Below are 21583 nucleotides of genomic sequence, written 5' to 3'. Positions count from 1 at the left end.
TGTCACGTTACAAAATTACTTTGTACCCTGTCCTTTACACACTTGTATAGCTTTACTGTCTTTATCAAAGCTTAAGTCTCATTGGTTGTTAAGAGTTACTGCACATTTGCACTTTTGCAGCTTATTACTAAACAACCTCAGTGTGTTATTTAGCACAGGATGCTTAATATGCGCCACAGCTGAAAATATGTTGAGAGTATTTCTGTATTTTGAAAAATTGTTCTCTTTCCTGCACAACCTTTATAGAAATATCACATATTTTATTTAGTAATTTTTTATACATTATTTGCATGGACAGCACTGTGACTTAGTGGTTAGTATTGCTGTATCACATCACTGTGGGCATGGGTTCGATTCTAACAAGTGCCCTATTGTATCTGTCTGTATTTGGTCCCTCTCATACCTCCCAACATTTCATCAGTGAGCATCCGTAAGGGGGCATGGCCTTAAAAAGGGGATGTGGTCTTGCGGCAGTGCCGCGTTCGTGAGTCACGCCCCCTTTTACCATCACTAAAGGGTGCATGACCAGCTAAGCAGAGCAGCGAGTGCAGGAGCCTCCCAACTGACCCCCACCGCGGGACACTGCGGCACGCGGGTGGGACAGCGGGAAAGTCCAAAAAAACCAGGACTGTCCCGTGAAATTCAGGACATTTGGGAGGTATGTTATTTGCATGTTCTCCCTATGCTTGAGTAGCTTTCCTCTGGGTACTCCAGTTTCCTGCACAACCCAAAGATATATATAATTGTCTCCTGATAAACAGGACGCTAGTATGTATGTGTGGGTATCCGGATGATAGGTTGACAGTTAAAAGGTCGACAAGCAATAGGTCAACATTAAATGGTCAACATGGTCCAAAGGTCGACAGGTTCAAATTGTCGACATGACAATTGTCTACACAGAATATGGTCGACATTAATTTTTTGAATTTCTCTAACGTCCTAGAGGATGCTGGGGACTCCGTAAGGACCATGGAGAATAGACGGGCTCCACAGGAGACATGGGCGCTATAAGAAAGAACTTGACTCTGGGTGTGCACTGGCTCCTCCCTCTATGCCCCTCCTCCAGACCTCAGTTAGTTTGAAACTGTGCCCAGAGGCAGATGGGTGCACTGCAGGGAGCTCTCCTGAGTTTCCTGCTAAGAAAGTATATTTGTTAGGTTTTTTATTTTCAGGGAGCACTGCTGGCAACAGACTCCCTGCATCGAGGGACTGAGGGGAGAGAAGCAGACCTACTTAAATGATAGGCTCTGCTTCTTAGGCTACTAGACACCATTAGCTCCAGAGGGAGTCGTCCCAGAGCCGCGCCGCCATCCTCCTCACAGAGCCAGAAGAAAGAAGCCGGGTGAGTATGAGAAGAAAGAAGGCTTCAAAAGGCGGCAGAAGACTTTGTGAGCTTCACTGAGGTAACGCACAGCACGGCAGCTGTGCGCCATTGCTACCATACACCTCACATACTCCGGTCACTGTAGGGATGCAGGGCGCAGGGGGGGCGCCCTGGGCAGCAATATAAACCTCTTATTTGGCAAAAGAGAGCATATATACAGCTGGACACTGTATATATGTATGAGCTCCCGCCAATTTTACACTTTTAGCGGGACTGAAGCCCGCAGCCGAGGGGGCGGGGCTTCTCCCTCAGCACTCACCAGCGCCATGTTTTTCTCTACAGCACCGCTGAGAGGAAGCTCCCCGGACTCTCCCCTGCTTATACCACGGTAGAAGAGAGGGTTTTAAAGAAGAGGGGGGGGCACATAATTCGGCGCAGATAATAATAACAGCACTACGGGGTAAACATTAAATTGCTGTGTTTTTCCTGGGTCATAAATTGCGCTGGGGTGTGTGCTAGCATACTCTCTCTCTGTCTCTCCAAAGGGCCTTGTGGGGGAACTGTCTTCAGAAGAGCATTCCCTGAGTGTGTGGTGTGTCGGTACGTGTGTGTCGACATGTCTGAGGTAAAAGGCTCTCCTATGGCGGAGATGGAGCAAATTTGTGTGTGTGTGTGGTGTCGCCGTCGACAACGCAGACGCCTGATTGGATATGTGACATTAAGGGCTAAGATGAATTATTACACAAAAGATTAGAGATCAGACAGGGAATCTACCCATGTCTGTCCCTATGTCACAGAGATTTTCAGAGTCTCACAACGCTCACTATCCAAAATCAAAGACACTGATATCGACACGGAGTCTGACTCCTGTGTCGACTATGATAATGCAAAGTACAGCCAAACTGGCAGAAAAGTATTCAATATATGGTTATTGCAATAAAAGATGTTTTGCTTATCACTGATGACTCATCTGTCCCTGACACGAGGGTACACATGTTTAAGGGGAAGAAAGCTGAGGTAAATTTCCCTCCTCTCATGAAGAAAAAGAGCGGGAATCTCCAGACAAGAAGCTGCAGCTTCCCAAAAAGAATTCTCAGGGAGTATCCTTTCCCTAATGGGGCCAGGATACGATGGGAATCTTCCCCTAGGGTGTACAAGGCATTGACACGTTTACCCATTGACTTTACAGCTATCCTCAGGGATCCTGCAGATAGCATGCAGTAAAAGTACTTTGAAGTCCATTTACACACATTCTGGTACACTACTCAGACCGGCGATTGTGTCGGCATGGGTTTATAGCGCTGTAGCAGCGTAGACAGATTTCTTATCAGCGGAGATTGAAACCCTAGATAAGGATACCATGTTATTGTCCCTAGTGTATATATATATATATATATAGATATATATATATAGATATATATAGATATATATATATATATTTATATGTAAAAGATGTTGTCTTATATATATATATATATATATATAAGACATGCCCAAAGAGATGTTAGTCTACTGGGTTCTAGAGTCAACGCTATGTCGATTTCTGCTAGACGTGTCCTGTGGCACATGCAATGGACAGGTGATGCCGACTAAAGGAGGCATATGGAGTTGTTGCCTTACAAGGGTGAGGAATTGTTCGGAGAGGGCCTCTCGGATCTCGTCTCCACGGCTACGGCAGGTAAATCAAATTTTTTGCCATATATTCCCTCACAATCTAAGAAAGCGCCTCATTATCAAATGCAGTCCTTTCGTTCCAATAAAAACAAGAGAGCACGTGGTTTGTCCTTTCTTGCCAGAGGTAAGGGCAGAGGGAAAAAGCTGCACAACACAGCTAGTTCCCAGAAACAGAAGTCCTCCCCGGCCTCTGCTAAATCCACCGCATGACGCTGGGGCTCCCCTGAGGGAGTCAGCTCCTGTGGGGGCACGTCTTTGACTGTTCAGCCACGTCTGGGTCCACTCACAGGTGGATCCATGGGCAATAGAAATTGTTTCCCAGGGTTACAAGCTGGAATTCGAAGAAGTGCCTCCTCGCCGGTTTTTCAAATCGGCCCTACCGAAACAACCCCTGGAAAGGGAGATAGTGTTACATGTGATTCAAAAATTGTGTCTGCAACAAGTGGTGGTAGGGGTTCCCCTGCTTCAAAGAGGGCAGGGGTACTACTCAACTATGTTTGTGCGTCCGAAACCGGACGGTTCGGTCAGACCATTTTAAATTTAAAACCCCTGAACCTTTACTTAAAACGGTTCAAGTTCAAGATGGAATCACTCAGGGCAGTCATCGCCAGCCTAGAAGGGGGAGATTTTTTGGTATCTCTGGACATAAAGAATGCATACCTGCATGTCCCCATATATCCTCCTCATCAGGCGTACCTGAGATTTGCGGTACAGGATTGTCATACCAGTTTCAGACGTTGCCGTTTGGGCTTTCCATGGCCCCGAGAATTTTCACCAAGGTAATGGCGGAAATGATGGTGCTCCTGCGCAAGCAGCGTGTCACAATTATCCCGTACTTGGACGATCTCCTCATAAAAGCGAGATCACGGGAGAAGTTGCTGAGCAGCGTATCACTTTCACTGAATGTGTTACAGCAACACGGCTGGATTCTCAATATTCCAAAGTCGCAGCTGAATCCTACAACTCGTCTACCCTTCTTGGGCATGATTCTAGACACAGACCAGAAAAGGGTTTTTCTTCCGAAGGGAAAAGCGCAGGAACTCATGACTCTAGTCATGAACTTGTTGAAACCAAAACAAGTGTCAGTACACCATTGCACTCAAGTTCTGGGAAAGATGGTGGCAACATACGAAGCCATTCCATACGGCAAGGGCCTTCCAATGGGACCTATTGGACAAATGGTCCGGGTCGTATCTGCAATTGCGTCAGTGGATCACCCTGTCCCCCAGGGCCAGAGTATCTCTCCTGGGGTGGCTAAACAGTGCTCACCTTCTAGAGGGCCGCAGGTTCGGCATTCAGGACTGGATCCTGGTGACCACGGACGCGAGCCTCCGAGGTTGGGGAGCGGTCGCACGGGTAAGAAATTTCCAAGGACTTTGGTCAAGTCAAGAGACTTGTCTTCACATCAACATCCTGGAACTAAGGGCCATATACAACGCCCTACGTCAAGCGGAGATCTTACTTCGCAATCGACCAATTCTGATCCAGTCAGACAACATCACCGCAGTAGCTCATGTAAACCGCCAAGGCGGCACAAGGAGCAGAGTGGCAATGGCGGAAGCCACCAGAGTTCTTCGCTGGGCGGAGAATCATGTAAGCGCTCTGTCAGCAGTGTTCATTTCGGGAATGGACAACTGGGAAGCAGACTTCCTCAGCAGACACGCTCTGCATTCGGGAGAGTGGGGACTTCATCAGGAAGTCTTCGCACAGTTTGCAAGTCGGTGGGGACTACCCCATATAGACATGATGGCATCCCGTCTCAACAAAAAGCTACAAAGGTATTGCGCCAGGTCAAGAGACCCTCAGGCGGTAGCTGTGGACGCCCTAGTGACACTGTGGGTGTTCCAGTCGGTATATGTGTTTCCTCCTCTTCCTCTCATACCCAAGGTGTTGAGGATAATAAGAAAAAGAGGAGTGAGAACAATTCTCATTGTTCCAGATTGGCCACGAAGGACCTGGTATCCGGATCTGCAAGAAATGCTCACAGAAGATCCGTGGCCTCTTCCTCTAAAGCAGGACTTGTTACAACAAGGTCCCTGTCTGTTCCAAGACTTACCGCGGCTGCGTTTGACGGCATGGCGGTTGAACGCCGGATCCTAGCGGAAAAAGATATTCCGGATGAAGTCATTCCTACGCTAATAAAGGCTAGGAAGGACGTGACATCTAAACATTATCACCGAATATGGAGAAAATATGTTTCTTGGTGTGAGGCCAGGAATGCTCCTACGGAAGAATTCCACCTGGGCCGTTTTCTTCACTTCCTACAAACTGGAGTGAATTTGGACCTAAAATTAGGCTCCATTAAAAGTTCAGATTTCGGCCTTATCCATTTTCTTTCAAAAGGAATTGGCCTCATTACCTGAAGTACAGACTTTTGTGAAGGGAGTACTGCATATTCAGCCTCCTTTTGTACCTCCGGTGGCACCTTGTTACCTTAACGTGGTGTTAAGTTTCCTTAAGTCACATTGGTTTGAACCACTTAAGACAGTGGAGTTGAAATATCTCACCTGGAAGGTGGTCATGTTGTTAGCCTTGGCTTCGGCTAGGCGAGTTTCGGAATTGGCGGCTTTATCACATAAAAGCCCCTATCTGGTTTTCCATATGGATAGAGCGGAATTGCGGACCCGTCCTCAATTCCTGCCTAAGGTGGTCTCATCCTTTCATATGAACCAAACTATCGTCGTGCCGGTGGCTACACGTGACTTGGAGGATTCCGAGTCCCTTGATGTGGTCAGGGCTTTGAAAATTTACGTGCCCCGAACGGCTAGGAACAGTAAAACAGAAGCACTGGTCGTCCTGTATGCAGCAAACAAAGTTGGTGGCCCTGCTTCAAAGCAGTCTATTGCTCACTGGATCTGTAACACGACTCAGCAGGCGAATTCTATGGCAGGATTGCCGTTACAAAAATCGGTTAAGGCACCTTCCACTAGGAAGGTGGGCTCTTCTTGGGCGGCTGCCCGAGGGGTCTCGGCACTACAGCTGTGCCGAGCTGCTACTTGGTCGGGTTCAAACACCTTTGCAAAATTCTATAGGTTTGATACCCTGGCTGAGGAGGACCTCCTGTTTGCTCAATCGGTGCTGCAGAGTCATCCGCACTCTCCCGCCCGTTTGGGAGCTTTGGTATAATCCCCATGGTCCTTACGGAGTCCCCAGCATCCTCTAGGACGTTAGAGAAAATAAGATTTTAAACCTACCGGTAAATCTATTTCTCGTAGTCCGTAGAGGATGCTGGGCGCCCGTCTCAAGTGCGGACTACTTCTGCAAGACTTGTATATAGTTATTGCTTACATAAGGGGTATGTTATAGCTCATCGGTCTTGGACTGATGCTATGTGGTTGTTTTCATACTGTTAACTGGGTAGTTTATCACGAGTTATACGGTGTGATTGGTGTGGCTGGTATGAATCGTGCCCTTGGATTAACAAAAATCCTTTCCTCGTACTGTCCATCTCCTCTGGGCACAGTTTCTCTAACTGAGGTCTGGAGGAGGGGCATAGAGGGAGGAGCCAGTGCACACCCAGAGTCAAGTTCTTTCTTAAAGTGCCCATGTCTCCTGTGGAGCCAGTCTATTCTCCATGGTCCTTACGGAGTCCCCAGCATCCTCTACGGACTACGAGAAATAGATTTACCATCCACGTGGACTACAATTCAGAACGGTAACCTTGCCTGAAGCATGGCAAGCGAAGTGAAGGGGTCCACGTGCTGGAAGGGATATTTTGTCAGCAAACAAAATTCCACAAACTCATGTCAACCTTTTCATGTGTCAACCTTTTGACCATGTCGACGTTGTGCTTGTGCGTGTCCATAACCGTATGTATGTACTTGTACAGTAGTAGGGCATATAGCCTGTATTCTCCACTGGGGAAGGAACTAATAACTAATTTTTCTCTGCAAAGCACTCCTTAATATGTGTTTACTATACAAATAACCGTCTTTAACTAAATATATAAATGAGCTTTATGTAAAACGTAAGTTTAGTATTTTATAGTCATAGTAGCCCAGGTTTAATAAAGTTGGTAATGATAAACATAGTATCTAAAAATTATTCAAGTGAACCTAAACTCTTACATTTGGGAAAGAAGTGTGAAATCCAAGGTTTTCAGTACATGTATTTTCCTGGTATAACCAGTTTTATATGTACAGTATGTACAAGCAAGATATACACATGTACTGCAATACTTTATTATATATTGCTGTAAAATGTCTGTCCCTGACATGCTTAGTCAGGAGCTGACAGTTTGTGCTCACTCACCGGATGCCATCTCCTCCTTCTGCCTGACCAGGAAGAGCCAGAGATAAAACGGAGAGAGAGAGAGAGAGAGAGAGAGAGAGAGAGAGAGAGAGGAAAAGAGGGAGGGAAAGGCAATAAGAGAAATGGGGGGAAAAGGGAAAAGGGGACAGAGGATAGCAGATACTGTAGAAGAAATTGTGGCAACAGCCAGCTAGCAACCCAGTGAATGTTAGATCCGTATACTAATTGCAAAAATAGATGCCGTTTGTTACAAAATACATAAATATATACTGTATGTGCCAAGTTTTCATGAACCAGTTTAACTTTTCCATTGTGCTGTTTGAAATCTGTATTGGGTTTCATATATTAAGAATTCTGTACTAATACTATTTCTCTAACGTCCTAAGTGGATGCTGGGGACTCCGTAAGGACCATGGGGAATAGCGGCTCCGCAGGAGACTGGGCACAAAAGTAAAGCTTTAGAACTACCTGGTGTGCACTGGCTCCTCCCCCTATGACCCTCCTCCAAGCCTCAGTTAGATTTTGGTGCCCGAACGAGAAGGGTGCACACTAGGTGGCTCTCCTGAGCTGCTTAGTGAAAAGTTTAGTTTTAGGTTTTTTATTTTCAGTGAGACCTGCTGGCAACAGGCTCACTGCATCGAGGGACTAAGGGGAGAAGAAGCGAACTCACCTGCGTGCAGAGTGGATTGGGCTTCTTAGGCTACTGGACATTAGCTCCAGAGGGACGATCACAGGCCCAGCCATGGATGGGTCCCAGAGCCGCGCCGCCGGCCCCCTTACAGAGCCAGAAGACAGAAGAGGTCCGGAAAATCGGCGGCAGAAGACGTCCTGTCTTCAACAAGGTAGCGCACAGCACTGCAGCTGTGCGCCATTGCTCTCAGCACACTTCACACTCCGGTCACTGAGGGTGCAGGGCGCTGGGGGGGGGCGCCCTGAGACGCAATTAAAACACCTTGGATGGCAAAAAATGCATCACATATAGCTCCTGGGCTATATGGATGAATTTAACCCCTGCCAGAATACATAGAAAAACGGGAGATAAGGCCGCCGATAAGGGGGCGGAGCCTATCTCCTCAGCACACTGGCGCCATTTTCCCTCACAGCTCCGTTGGAGGGAAGCTCCCTGGCTCTCCCCTGCAGTCACTACACTACAGAAAGGGTTAAAAAAGAGAGGGGGGCACTAATTACGCGCAGTATTAAAAGATACAGCAGCTATAAGGGGAAAAACACTTATATAAGGTTATCCCTGTATATATATATAGCGCTCTGGTGTGTGCTGGCAAACTCTCCCTCTGTCTCCCCAAAGGGCTAGTGGGGTCCTGTCCTCTATCAGAGCATTCCCTGTGTGTGTGCTGTGTGTCGGTACGTTTGTGTCGACATGTATGAGGAGAAAAATGATGTGGAGACGGAGCAGATTGCCTGTAATAGTGATGTCACCCCCTAGGGGGTCGACACCTGAGTGGATGAACTGTTGGAAGGAATTACGTGACAGTGTCAGCTCTGTATAAAAGACAGTGGTTGACATGAGACAGCCGGCTACTCAGCTTGTGCCTGTCCAGACGTCTCATAGGCCGTCAGGGGCTCTAAAGCGCCCGTTACCTCAGATGGCAGATATAGACGCCGACACGGATACTGACTCCAGTGTCGACGGTGAAGAGACAAATGTGACTTCCAGTAGGGCCACACGTTACATGATTGAGGCAATGAAAAATGTTTTACACATTTCTGATAATACGAGTACCACCAAAAAGGGGTATTATGTTCGGTGAGGAAAAACTACCTGTAGTTTTCCTGAATCTGAGAAATTAAATGAGGTGTGTGATGAAGCGTGGGTTTCCCCCGATAACAACTGATAATTTCTAAAATGTTATTGGCATTATATCCTTTCCCGCCAGAGGTTAGGGTGCGTTGGGAAACACCCCCTAGGGTGGATAAAGCGCTCACACGCTTGTAAGAACAAGGGCTCTACCCTCTCCTGAGATGGCCGCCCTTAAGGTTCCTGCTGATAGAAAGCAGGAGGGTATCCTAAAATGTATTTACACACATACTGGTGTTATACTGCGACCAGCAATCGCCTCAGCCTGGATGTGCAGTGCTGGGTTGGCGTGGTCGGATTCCCTGACGAAAATATTGATACCCTAGATAGGGACAGTATATTATTGCCTATAGAGCATTTAAAAGATGCATTTCTATATATGCGTGATGCACAGCGGAATATTTGCCAACTGGCATCAAGTCTAAGTGCGGTGTCCATTTCTACCAGTAGAGGGTTATGGACACGACAGTGGTCAGGTGATGCGGATTCCAAACGGCATTTGGAAGTATTGCCTTATTAAGGGGAGGAGTTATTTGGGGTCGGTCTTTCAGACCTGGTGGCCACGGCAACAGCTGGGAAATCCACGTTTGTACCCCAGGTCGCCTCTCAACATAAGAAGACGCCGTATTATCAGGCGCAGTCTTTTCGTGGGCAAGCGGGCAAAAGGTTCCTCATTTCTGCCCCGTGACAGAGGGAGAGGAAAAAGGCTGCAGAAATCAGCCAGTTCCCAGGAACAGAAACCCTCTCCCGCCTCTGCCAAGCCCTCAGTATGACGCTGGGGCTTTACAAGCAGAATCAGGCACGGTGGGGGCCCGTCTCAATGAATTTCAGCGCGCAGTGGGCTCACTCGCAAGTAGACCCCTGGATCCTTCAGGTGATATCTCAGGGGTACAAATTGGAATTCGAGACGTCTCCCCCTCGCCGTTTCCTAAAGTCGGCTTTACCGATGTCTCCTTCTGACAGGGAGGCAGTTTTGGAAGCCATTCACAAGCTGTATTCCCAGCAGGTGATAATCAAGGTACCCCTCCTGCAACAGGGAACGGGGTATTATTCCACACTGTTGTGGTACCGAAGCCGGACGGCTCGGTGAGACCGATTCTAAATCTAAAATTTTTGAACACTTACATACAGAGGTTCAAATTCAAGATTGAGTCACTTAGAGCAGTGATTGCGAACCTGGAAGAAGGGGACTACATGATGTCTCGGGACATCAAGGATGCTTACCTTCATGTCCCAATTTACCCTTCTCACCAAGGGTACCTCAGGTTTATGGTACAGAACTGTCACTATCAGTTTCAGACGCTGCCGTATGGATGGTCCACGGCACCCCGGGTCTTTACCAAGGTAATGGCCGAAATGATGATACTCCTTCGAAGGAAGGGAATTTTAGTTATCCCTTACTTGGACGATTCCCTGATAAGGGTAAGATCCAGGGAACAGTTGGAGGTCGGTGTAGCACTATCTCAGGTAGTGTTGCGGCAGCACGATTGGATTCTCAATATTCCAAAATCGCAGCTGATTCCGACGACTCGTCTTCTGTTCTTAGGGATGATCCTGGACACAGTCCAGAAAAAGGTGTTTCTCCCGGAGGAGAAAGTCAGAGAGTTATCCGAGCTAGTCGGGAACCTCCTATAACCGAGCCAAGTCTCAGTACATCAATGAAATGGTTCTGGGAAAAATGGTGGCTTCCTATGAAGCAATCCCATTCGGCAGATTCCACGCAAGAACTTTCCAGTGGGACCTGCTGGACAAATTGTCCGGGTCGCATCTTCAGATGCATCAGCGGATAAGCCTGTCACCAAGCACAAGGGTGTCTCTCCTGTGGTGGTTGCAGAGTGCTCATCTTCTAGAGGGCCGCACATTCAGGACTGGGTCCTGGTGACCACGGATGCCAGCCTGCGAGGCTGGGGAGCAGTCACACAGGGAAGGAATTTCCAGAGCTTATGGTCAAGCCTGGAGACATCACTTCACATAAATATCCTGAAGCTAAGGGCCATTTACAATGCTCTAAGCTCAGCAAGACCTCTGCTTCAAGGTCACCCGGAGTTGATCCATTCGGACAACATCACGGCAGTCACCCACGTAAACAGACAGGGTGACACAAGAAGCAGAAGGGCAATGGCAGAAGCTGCAAGGATTCTTCGCTGGGCGGAAAATCATGTGATAGCACTGTCAGCAGTATTCATTCCGGGAGTGGACAACTGGGAAGCAGACTTCCTCAGCAGACACGACCTCCACCCGGGAGAGTGGGGACTTCACCCAGAAGTCTTCCACATGTTTATAAAACTCAACAAGTATTGCGCCAGGTCAAGGGACCCTCAGGCAATAGCTGTAGACGCTCTGGTAACACAGTGGGTGTACCAGTCAGTGTATGTGTTCCCTCCTCTGCCTCTCATACCCAAGGTACTGAGAATTATAAGATGGAGAGGAGTAAGCACTATATTCGTGGCTCCGGATTGGCCAAGAAGGACTTGGTAACCGGAACTTCAAGAGATGCTCACGGAGGATCCGTGGCCTCTACCTCTAAGAAGGGACCTGCTCCAGCAAGGACCCTGTCTGTTCCAAGACTTACCGCGGCTGCGTTTGACGACATGGCGGTTGAACGCCGGATCCTGAAGGAGAAAGGCATTCCGAATGAAGTCATTCCTATCCTGATCAAAGCCAGGAAAGATATAACCGCAAAACATTATCACCGCATTTGGCGAAAATATGTTGCGTGGTGCGAGGACAGTAAGGCCCCGACGGAGGAATTTTCAACTAGGTCGATTCCTACATTTCCTGCAAACAGGAGTGAATATGGGCCTGAAATGGGGGTCCGTTAAGGTTCAAATTTCGGCCCTGTCAATTTTCTTCCAAAAAGAACTAGCTTCAGTTCCTGAAGTTCAGACGTTTGTGAAAGGGGTACTGTATATACAGCCTCCTTTTGTGCCTCCAGTGGCACCTTGGGATCTAAATGTAGTTTGTGGGTTCCAAAAGTCACATTGGTTTGAACCACTTAAATATGTGGAGTTAAAATATCTCACATGGAAAGTGGTCATGCTGTTGGCCCTGGCCTGGGCCAGGTGCGTGTCAGAATTGGCGGCTTTATCCTGTAAAAGCCCTCATCTGATTTTCCATTCGGACAGGGCGGAATTGAGGACTTGTCCTCAGTTTCTCCCTAAGGTGGTTTTCAGCGTTTCACCTGAATCAACCTATTGTGGTGCCTCTGGCTACTAGGGACTTGGAGGACTCCAAGTTGCTAGACGTTGTCAGAGCCCTGGAAATATAGGTTTCCAGGACGGCTGGAGTCAGAAAATCTGACTCGCTGTTTATTCGGTATGCACCCAACAAGCTGGGTGCTCCTGCTTCTAAGCAGACTATTGCTCGTTGGATTTGTAGTACAATTCAGCTTGCACATTCTGTGGCAGGCCTGCCACAGCCAAAATCTGTAAAAGCCCATTCCACAAGGAAGGTGGGCTCATCTTGGGCGGCTGCCCGAGGGGTCTCGGCTTTACAACTTTGCCGAGCAGCTACTTGGTCAGGAGCAAATACGTTTGTAAAATTCTACAAATTTGATACCCTGGCTGAGGAGGACCTGGAGTTCTCTCAATTGGTGCTGCAGAGTCATCCGCACTCTCCCGCCCGTTTGGGAGCTTTGGTATAATCCCCATGGTCCTTACGGAGTCCCCAGCATCCACTTAGGACGTTAGAGAAAATAAGAATTTACTTACCGATAATTCTATTTCTCGTAGTCCGTAGTGGATGCTGGGCGCCCATCCCAAGTGCGGATTGTCTGCAATACTGGTACATAGTTATTGTTACCAAAAAAATCGGGTTATTGCTGTAGTGAGCCATCTTTTCTAGAGGCTCCTCTGTTATCATGCTGTTAACTGGGTTTAGATCACAAGTTATATGGTGTGATTGGTGTGGCTGGTATGAGTCTTACCCGGGATTCAAAATCCTTCCTTATTGTGTACGCTCGTCCGGGCACAGTATCCTAACTGAGGCTTGGAGGAGGGTCATAGGGGGAGGAGCCAGTGCACACCAGGTAGTTCTAAAGCTTTACTTTTGTGCCCAGTCTCCTGCGGAGCCGCTATTCCCCATGGTCCTTACGGAGTCCCCAGCATCCACTACGGACTACGAGAAATAGAATTATCGGTAAGTAAATTCTTATTTTTTTTCTTCTATATTCTCAGGTCATTTATGCCTTAAATACTCGGAATGATGAGCATGAATCAGGAGTACAAGCCATTAAAGAAGCACACGAAGAAGAAATTCAGCAAATCCTTGCAGAAACCAGGGAAAAAATAATACAGTATAAAAATAAAGTGTTAGATGAAACTGACCTTAAAAGAAAAATCCAGGCACTAGAGGATTCATTGGAGGAACATAAAAAAATGAAACACCAAGCACTAACTGAATTTGAAGTTTACAAACATCGAGTAGAAGATATGCAGCTTTGCGCCGAAGCCCAACATGTGCAGAGAGTTGTGACAATGTCCCGAGAGGTGGAGGAGATAAGAAAGAGATTTGAGGAAAGAATACGGAGTTTCATGCAACTTCAGGTACAGTTTGAGAAGGACAAACGCACTGCTCTTGAGGAGATGAGAGCAACCCATAGATTAGAAATGCAAGAGCTCCTAAAAGCACAGCACAGCCAAAATGCTACTTTAAACAAGGGACAGGAAACACTGGAGGAAATGCATAGATTACAGTTGGAGGAACTCAATAAAAAGCTGGAGGACCTACGACTGGAGAGGAAAAAAATGGTGGAAGATTATGAAGGGAAGCTCAGTAAAGCTCAGGCATTCTATGAACATGAACTGGAAGCCTTGAAAAGATCTCAACTCTTTACCACAGAGAGCTTGCATTCCTGCAAGCAGAAAGAAGCAGAAATGAAGAGAGAATTTCAGACTCAAGAAGCTATTTTACAGAAGAATCTTGGCATCCTTAAAACTGAATTTCAGGTTGTACAGGAAGAAGCCGGAAGTCTGAGAGAAAAGTGCCAGAAACTTCAAACCTCTCTAAATGCAGCAGAGAATGATGTCCAGGTAAGAAAGCCCATTGTAGTAGTATTTATATTATATTCTCTGGCTTCTCTAGGTTTTATTCAAATCTACAGTAGATTGCCTTCAACTAGATTTGAATGAAACCATCACCGCCATAAGATCTGCATTATTTATTTTCTAAACAAATCTAACTTCACAAGTGAATTCAAATATCCGTTTCATACAGGAATAAAATATAATCTTTTGTCTGATGTGTATATTAAACCAACTGTTCTACCCGTTCTTCGCACAAGAATTTCTTATTTTCACGGTTGTACATATAAATGAGTGTTAAAAATTTGGTAAATCTATAGAGAAGTAAATATTAATCCATGGTTCTTGGCGTTACCCGAAGAGCACCTGTAGCAGATATGGTAAAAAGTGACAGGACCATTTTTAGAGTTTATTAAATTCTACACGCTGGAAGTGCAATCCAAATTTTGATCTGCAACGCAAGCCACACATCGGTAATGATGTCATTATGTCAAACCCCTTTTCATCCCCTTAGGGGAGGTTTAATAAAATTCTAATTACATAGTTTTCCTATTTCCCACCTGAAGAATACCTATGTTAAATATTATCTTCCTAACATATCGGGAAGTAAGAGAATTAGGGGGACATTTACTAAGCAGTGATAAGAGCGGAGAAGTGAGCCAGTGGAGAAGTTGCCCCATCAACCAATCAGCACTGAAGTAACATCTATAATTTGCATACTATAAAATTATACAGAGCTGCTGATTGGTTGAGGGGGCAACTTCTCCACTGGCTCACTTCTCCGCTCTTATCACTGCTTAGTAAATGTCCCCCTTAGTGATGAATCAGTCAGTCAGTCAGTCAGTGAGGGCTTTTCGCATTTTTGTAGTTTATTAAATTCTACCCACTGGAGTTGCAATCCAAATTTTGATCCGATTGGGCGTTATCGTTCACACAACGCAAGCCACGCATCGGTAATAACGTCATTATGTCAACCCCCTTTTCATCCCCCTAGGGGAGGTTTATTAAAATTCTAATTATGTTGTTTTCCTATTACCCACCTGCAGAATACCTATGTTAAATTTCAGCTTCCTAATATATCGGGAAGCAAGAGAATTAGTGATGAGTCAGTCAGTGAGGACTTTCGCATTTATATATATAGATGACTTCCTGTTTGCTGACACTTTCCTTGGCACCTATAGTGCTCACAGTCTACAGCTGTAAGTATACAAGTAGTACACCTATACAGAGTCACGTCTCTCTACTATGTCTGTTTCAGTAAGACACTTTGGTTAATGACTTTTCTTATTGCCATGCTGAAGGATGATTTGCATATGGTACAAGTTTACGGTACCATATGCAAATCTTTTGTTATTTTGAGGGTGGAGCTATAAAAATGAGATAATGAAATCTGTTCTTTTTAATGTACTTCTGGTATATACCTACACCTAAACAAGAATGGCATTGTTACAGGTGGTGTTATAAAAAGGGAGAACTATACTTCATATTTGTTATTTTGTTTGCTCTATACATGTTTATACAAGTAAAAACAAGCACTGTTTATAATTAATCTATACACAGATCTATTAGGAAACGAAAATATACAATTAGACTAAACACTTCCAATTTCCTCCACCTGATGAATCTATAAATGCTGTTTAGAAGAATTTCTATTTCACAGAAAGCACTTGCTTGCTTGTTATATTTACTTATATTTGTAAGCAATGTAGAGGAACATGTTGTAATAGGAGAACTGTTGGAAGTTCAGTGTCAGACGAGACAGCGTTTGGCAGCTATAGGTTGTTTTGCTGGTAGATTGTCAGTACCACTCCGTGAGCATAGCTGTTATTCAGAACCGTAGGATTGCACATCATGACTGCATTATGATGTATATTTTATATGTTTTGTATTTTTCATTAGGTTCTTCAAAATCAGCTGGAAAATGTGAAGCAGGAGGAGATGTCCTTGCTAAGCAAACACAAAGACGTAGAAAGCGAGCTAGCAGTGGCTCGGGAACGGCTGCAGCAGCAGGCTACAGAACTTGTGCTAAAAGCCAGTGGGTGTTTTTCTAAAAGCTTTGTTAAATGAGCATTGCTAGTTACGAATCAAATATATTACTCCTAATCGTATTAAGATTTGTGTTCTACTTTCTCCCAGATATCGCTGCTTAACAGTATTTTACCAACATTTCTTTTATAGCAATATTATATCTGTAGTTATGCAGTATTTGGACTAATATCATCATTTATTATGACATGTCTTTTACGATGAGGAACTCAAAATTCAGGTCCACAAGCCTTACATTTGATCTCCTGACACTTGACATGGAATATAAAGAAGGGTGATCTGTAATTTGGTCTGAGTGCCAGCCAATATGATTTGTTTCCGTTTCGTCATATATAAGTGGCTCAGATCATGGGTTAATTTACCGAATGTCATGAGGGTGCCTGTTTCTCATTACAACGGATGGCTCATGCAGACCAGACCAAAAGGAATCAGATGATAGGCAGTGCTGATATATATAGTTGTTTCCCTGCAACTGTGCCCGTCTGAAGTACATTTACCACAAGTCAGCATACAACCTGACATATGTAATGGGTAATTACTATCAGCTTCAGTAGGTTTACTCAAGTTGTACTTTGTATTTGGTGCTGAAACCACCTGAAAGCATGGGAGCAGAGCAACATGTCATTGGAAACAGTAGTGAAACTTACATTTTTCTCACCCCTGATACATCACTATAGCCAGAAAAGCCAGAGGAACGCTTGCAGCCTGTCGATCCTCTTTCAGTTGACCATTGTGTGTTGTGCCCTTTCTAGTTTGTTTAATCTTTCACATGGCACAGCATCATCACAAGGTTTTCAGAATGAACATCTTTAAAAAGATTAGAACCATCACGATAAAGGAAGAATTCTCTGCCTGAAAGTTGAGCTTTGAGTTCTGGAAAGTGGTTAACAGTTCCTTCACGTGGACGCGCAGTATGTGTGCTTGATAGGTCACCACTTTCCATTTCCAGAGGATTTTCAAGGCTAGTTGTATAAATGGGTGGTCTTCAGTATGCCGACTGTCGGGATCCCGGCGCACAGTATACCGGCGCCGGAATCCCGACAGCCGGCATACCGACACTTTTTCTCCCTCGTGGGGGTCCACGACCCCCCTGGAGGGAGAATAATATAGCGTGGTGCGCGCCACCGTGCCCGCAGCGTAACGAGCCTGCAAGGGGCTCATTTGCGCTCGCCACACTGTCGGTATGCCGGCGGTCGGGCTCCCGGCGCCGGTATGCTGGTCGCCGGGAGCCTGGCCACCAGCATACCATACTACACCCGTATAAATTGCTGTTAATTGACGCATTTTCAGTATATTTATTTTCAGTATTAACTGATTCGGAGGCCTGCAATTTCTCTCTTATGAAGTGTGCAACAGAAGCAAATGCCAATCAATCGCATGTAGTTCTCACCTCAGCGTCTTTTACTATAATTGATGTTCTTAGACAATTTGTCAGTATTGTGTAGCACTTTTAGCAACTAAATCTCCACCTTCAAGGAATGTTTAGGTCTATGTTATTGGTAACCTCTGCACAGGGTCAGTGCTAGGGTTCTCTGCGCCCTAGGCAAACTTTTAGTCTACCACCCCTCCTCCCCCAAAAATCTATTTCTCTTATGTCCTAGAGGATGCTGGGGACTCCGTAAGGACCATGGGGATAGACTGGCTCCGCAGGAGACATGGGCACTAAAAAGAACTTTAGATATGGGTGTGCACTGGCTCCTCCCTCTATGCCCCTCCTCCAGACCTCAGTTTGATACTGTGCCCAGAGGAGACTGGGTGCATTACAGGGAGCTCTCCTGAATTTCCTGAAAGAAAGTAATTTTGTTAGTTTTTTTATTTTCAGGGAGCCTGCTGGAAACAGACTCCCTGCATTGAGGGACTGAGGGGAGAGAAGCAGACCTACTTAACTGCTAGGTTCTTCTTCTTAGGCTACTGGACACCATTAGCTCCAGAGGGAGTCGGAACGCAGGTCTCTCCTAGCTGTTCGTCCCGGAGCCGCGCCACCATCCTCACAGAGCCGGAAGATAGAAGCCGGGTGAGTATGAGAAGAAAGAAGACTTCAGAGGCGGCAGAAGACTTTGGATCTTCACTGAGGTAACGCGCAGCCATTGCTCCCGCACAACACACACGGCAGGCACTGTAAGGGTGCAGGGCGCAGGGGGGGGCGCCCTGGGCAGCAATTAAACCTCTGGCTGGCAAAATCAGGGCATATATGGGCTCTACGTGATATATCAGAGATCCCCCACCAGTTTTTTTTTAAATAGATCGAGCGGGACCGAAGCCCGCCGCTGAGGGGGCGGAGCTTGATCCTCAGCACTCACCAGCGCCATTTTCTCCACAGCACACCGCTGAGAAGCTGGCTCCCCGGACTCTCCCCTGCTGAACACGGTGACAGAGGGTTTGAAAGAGGGGGGGGAGGCACATATTTTGGCGCAGTGTTATATATTTATATATACTAAAAGCGCTATCTGGGTAATTTTCTTTTTTCCCTGGGTCATTAGCGCTGGGTGTGTGCTGGCATACTCTCTCTCTGTCTCTCCAAAGGGCCTTGTGGGGGAACTGTCTCCAGATAGAGAATTCCCTGAGTGTGTGGTGTGTCGGTACGCGTGTGTCGGCATGTCTGAAGCGGAAGGCTCTTCTAGGGAGGAGGTGGAGCAAATGAGTGTGGTGGCAACGCTGACACCTGACTGGCTGGATATGTGGAATGTTTTAAATGCAAATGTGAATTTATTGCACAAAAGGTTGGACAAAGCTGAGTTCAGGGAGTGTACAGGGAGTCAAACCCTGCCTTTCACTATGCCGCAGGGACCTTCTGGGTCTCAAAAGCGCCCACTATCCCAAATAGTAGACGCTGATACCGACACGGATTCAGACTCCAGTGTCGACTACGATGATGCAAAGTTGCAGCCAAAATTGGTTAAAAGTATTCATTATATGATCATTGCTATAAAAGAGGTGTTGCATATCACAGATGACCCCTCTATCCCTGACACGAGGGTGCGCATGTATAAGGAAAAGAAACCTGAGGTAACCTTTCCCCCATCTCACGAGCTGAACGAATTATTTGAAAAGGCTTGAGAATCTCCAGACAAGAAGCTGCAGATTCACAAAAGGATTCTTATGGCGTATCCATTCCCGACTAAGGACAGGATACGGTGGGAATCCTCCCTGAGGGTGGATAAAGCGTTGACTCGCTTATCCAAGAAGGTAGCGCTGCCATCTCAAGATACGGCAACCCTCAAGGATCCTGCTGATCGCAGGCAGGAGACTACCTTGAAGTCTATTTACACACATACTGGTACCTTACTCAGACCGGCGATAGCGTCGGCTTGGGTTTGTAGCGCTGTAGCAGCATGGACAGATTAATTATCTGCTGATATAGATACGCTGGATAAGGAAACCATTTTATTGACCCTGGGTCATATCAAAGATGCTGTCCTGTATATGAGAGATGCTCAGAGAGACATTGGCCTACTGGGTTCCAGAGCCAGCGCTATGGCGATTTTGGCTAGACGAGCCCTATGGACCCGACAATGGACGGGCGATGCCGACTCGAAGAGGCATGTGGAGGTTTTACCTTACAAGGGTGAGGAATTGTTTGGGGAAGGTCTCACGGACCTGGTCTCCACGGCTACGGCAGGTAAATCAGCTTTTTTTCCTTATGTTTCCTCACAGCCTAAGAAAGCACCACATTATCAGATACAGTCCTTTCAGTCGCATAAACCCAAGAGAGTGCGGGGATCTTCCTTTCTTGCCAGAAGTAAGGGCAAGGGGAAAAAGCTGCCAACCACAGCTAGTTCCCAGGAGCAGAAGTCCTCCCCGGCCTCTACAAAATCCACCGCATGACGCTTGGGCTCCGCTGAGGGAGTTCGCCCCAGTGGGGGCACGTCTTCGACTTTTCAGCCACGTCTGGGTTCACTCACAGGTGGATCCCTGGGTAATAGAAATTGTTTCCCAGGGTTACAAGCTGGAATTTGAAGAGGTGCCTCCTCGCCGGTTTTTCAAATCGGCCCTACCGGCTTCTCCCCCAGAAAGGGAGATAGTGTTAAATGCAATTCAAAAATTGTGTCTTCAGCAAGTGGTGGTCAAAGTCCGCCTGCTGCAGCAGGGGATGGGGTATTACTCAACCCTGTTTGTAGTCCCGAAACCGGACGGTTCGGTCAGGCCCATTTTGAATTTAAAATCCTTAAACCTATACTTAAAAAAGTTCAAGTTCAAGATGGAGTCGCTCAGAGCGGTCATCGCCAGCCTGGAAGGGGGGGATTATATGGTGTCCCTGGACATAAAGGATGCATTCTTTCATGTCCCAATATATCCGCCTCATCAGGCGTTCCTGAGGTTTGCAGTACAGGATTGTCATTACCAATTTCAGACGTTGCCGTTTGGGCTTTCCACGGCCCGAGGATTTTCACAAAGGTAATGGCGGAAATGATGGTGCTCCTGCGCAAGCAGGGTGTCACAATTATCCCGTACTTGTACGATCTCCTAATAAAAGCGAGATCGAGAGAACGGTTACTGGACAGCGTATCACTCTCCCTGAGGGTGTTGCAACAGCACGGCTGGGTTCTCAATATCCCGAAGTCACAGTTGGTTCCAACGACTCGGTTGCCTTTCTTAGGCATGGTTCTGGATACAGACCAGAAAAGGGTTTATCTTCCGACGGAAAAGGCCCAAGAACTCGTGTCTTTGGTCAAGGACCTATTGAAGCCGAAAAGGGTGTCGGTGCATCACTGCACTCGAGTTCTGGGAAAGATGGTGGCGACTTACAAGGCCATTCCATTCGGCAGCTTCCATGCGAGGACTTTTCAATGGGACCTTCTGGACAAGTGGTCCGGGTCTCATCTACAGATTCATCAGATGATCATCCTGTCCCCCAAGGCCAGGGTATCTCTCCTGTGGTGGCTGCAGAGTGCTCACCTTCTGGAGGGTCGCAGGTTCGGAATTCAGGACTGGGTTCTGGTAACCACGGACGCGAGCCTCCGGGGTTGGGGAGCAGTCACACAGGGGAGAAACTTCCAAGGTCTCTGGTCAAGCCAGGAGGCTTGTCTTCACATCAACGTACTGGAGTTGAGGGCCATACACAACGGCCTTCGTCAAGCGGAGAATTTGCTTCGCGACCTACCGGTTCTGATTCAGTCAGACAACATCACCGCAGTGGCTCGGTAAACCGCAAAGGCGCGGAACAAGGAGCAGAGTGGCAATGGCAGAAGCCACCATGATTCTTCGCTGGGCGGAAAATCATGTAAGCGCTCTGACAGCAGTCTTCATTCCGGGAGTGAACAACTGGTAAGCAGACTTCCTCAGTAGACACGATCTACATCCAGGAGAGTGGGGACTTCATCAGGAAGTCTTCGCAGGGATTGCAAGTCAGTGGGGACTGCCTCAGATAGACATGATGGCGTCACGCCTCAACAAAAAGCTACCGAGGTATTGCGCCAGGTCAAGAGACCCTCAGGCGGTAGCAGTGGACGC

At 46.8% G+C, this 21583-nt stretch overlaps 1 protein-coding gene across 4 annotated transcripts in view; it reads left to right on the top strand.

Annotated features, from left to right (window-relative positions):
- FAM184A (family with sequence similarity 184 member A) overlaps positions 1 to 21583 on the top strand; it is a 500388-nt gene that overhangs the window by 231526 nt on the left and 247279 nt on the right. For all 4 annotated transcript variants that reach the window (XM_063917229.1, XM_063917230.1, XM_063917231.1 and 1 more), the window contains 2 exons: positions 13241 to 14095; positions 15986 to 16121. In XM_063917229.1, the coding sequence (XP_063773299.1) occupies positions 13241 to 14095; positions 15986 to 16121 (991 nt within the window). The remainder of the gene's footprint in view (positions 1 to 13240; positions 14096 to 15985; positions 16122 to 21583) is intronic.

Source organism: Pseudophryne corroboree, chromosome 4 (genome assembly GCF_028390025.1).
Source record: "Pseudophryne corroboree isolate aPseCor3 chromosome 4, aPseCor3.hap2, whole genome shotgun sequence".
Classification (NCBI taxonomy): Eukaryota; Metazoa; Chordata; class Amphibia; order Anura; family Myobatrachidae; genus Pseudophryne; species Pseudophryne corroboree.
The sequence above is the reverse complement of the archived record's forward strand: the minus strand, read 5'-3'. Positions and strand labels throughout refer to the sequence as shown.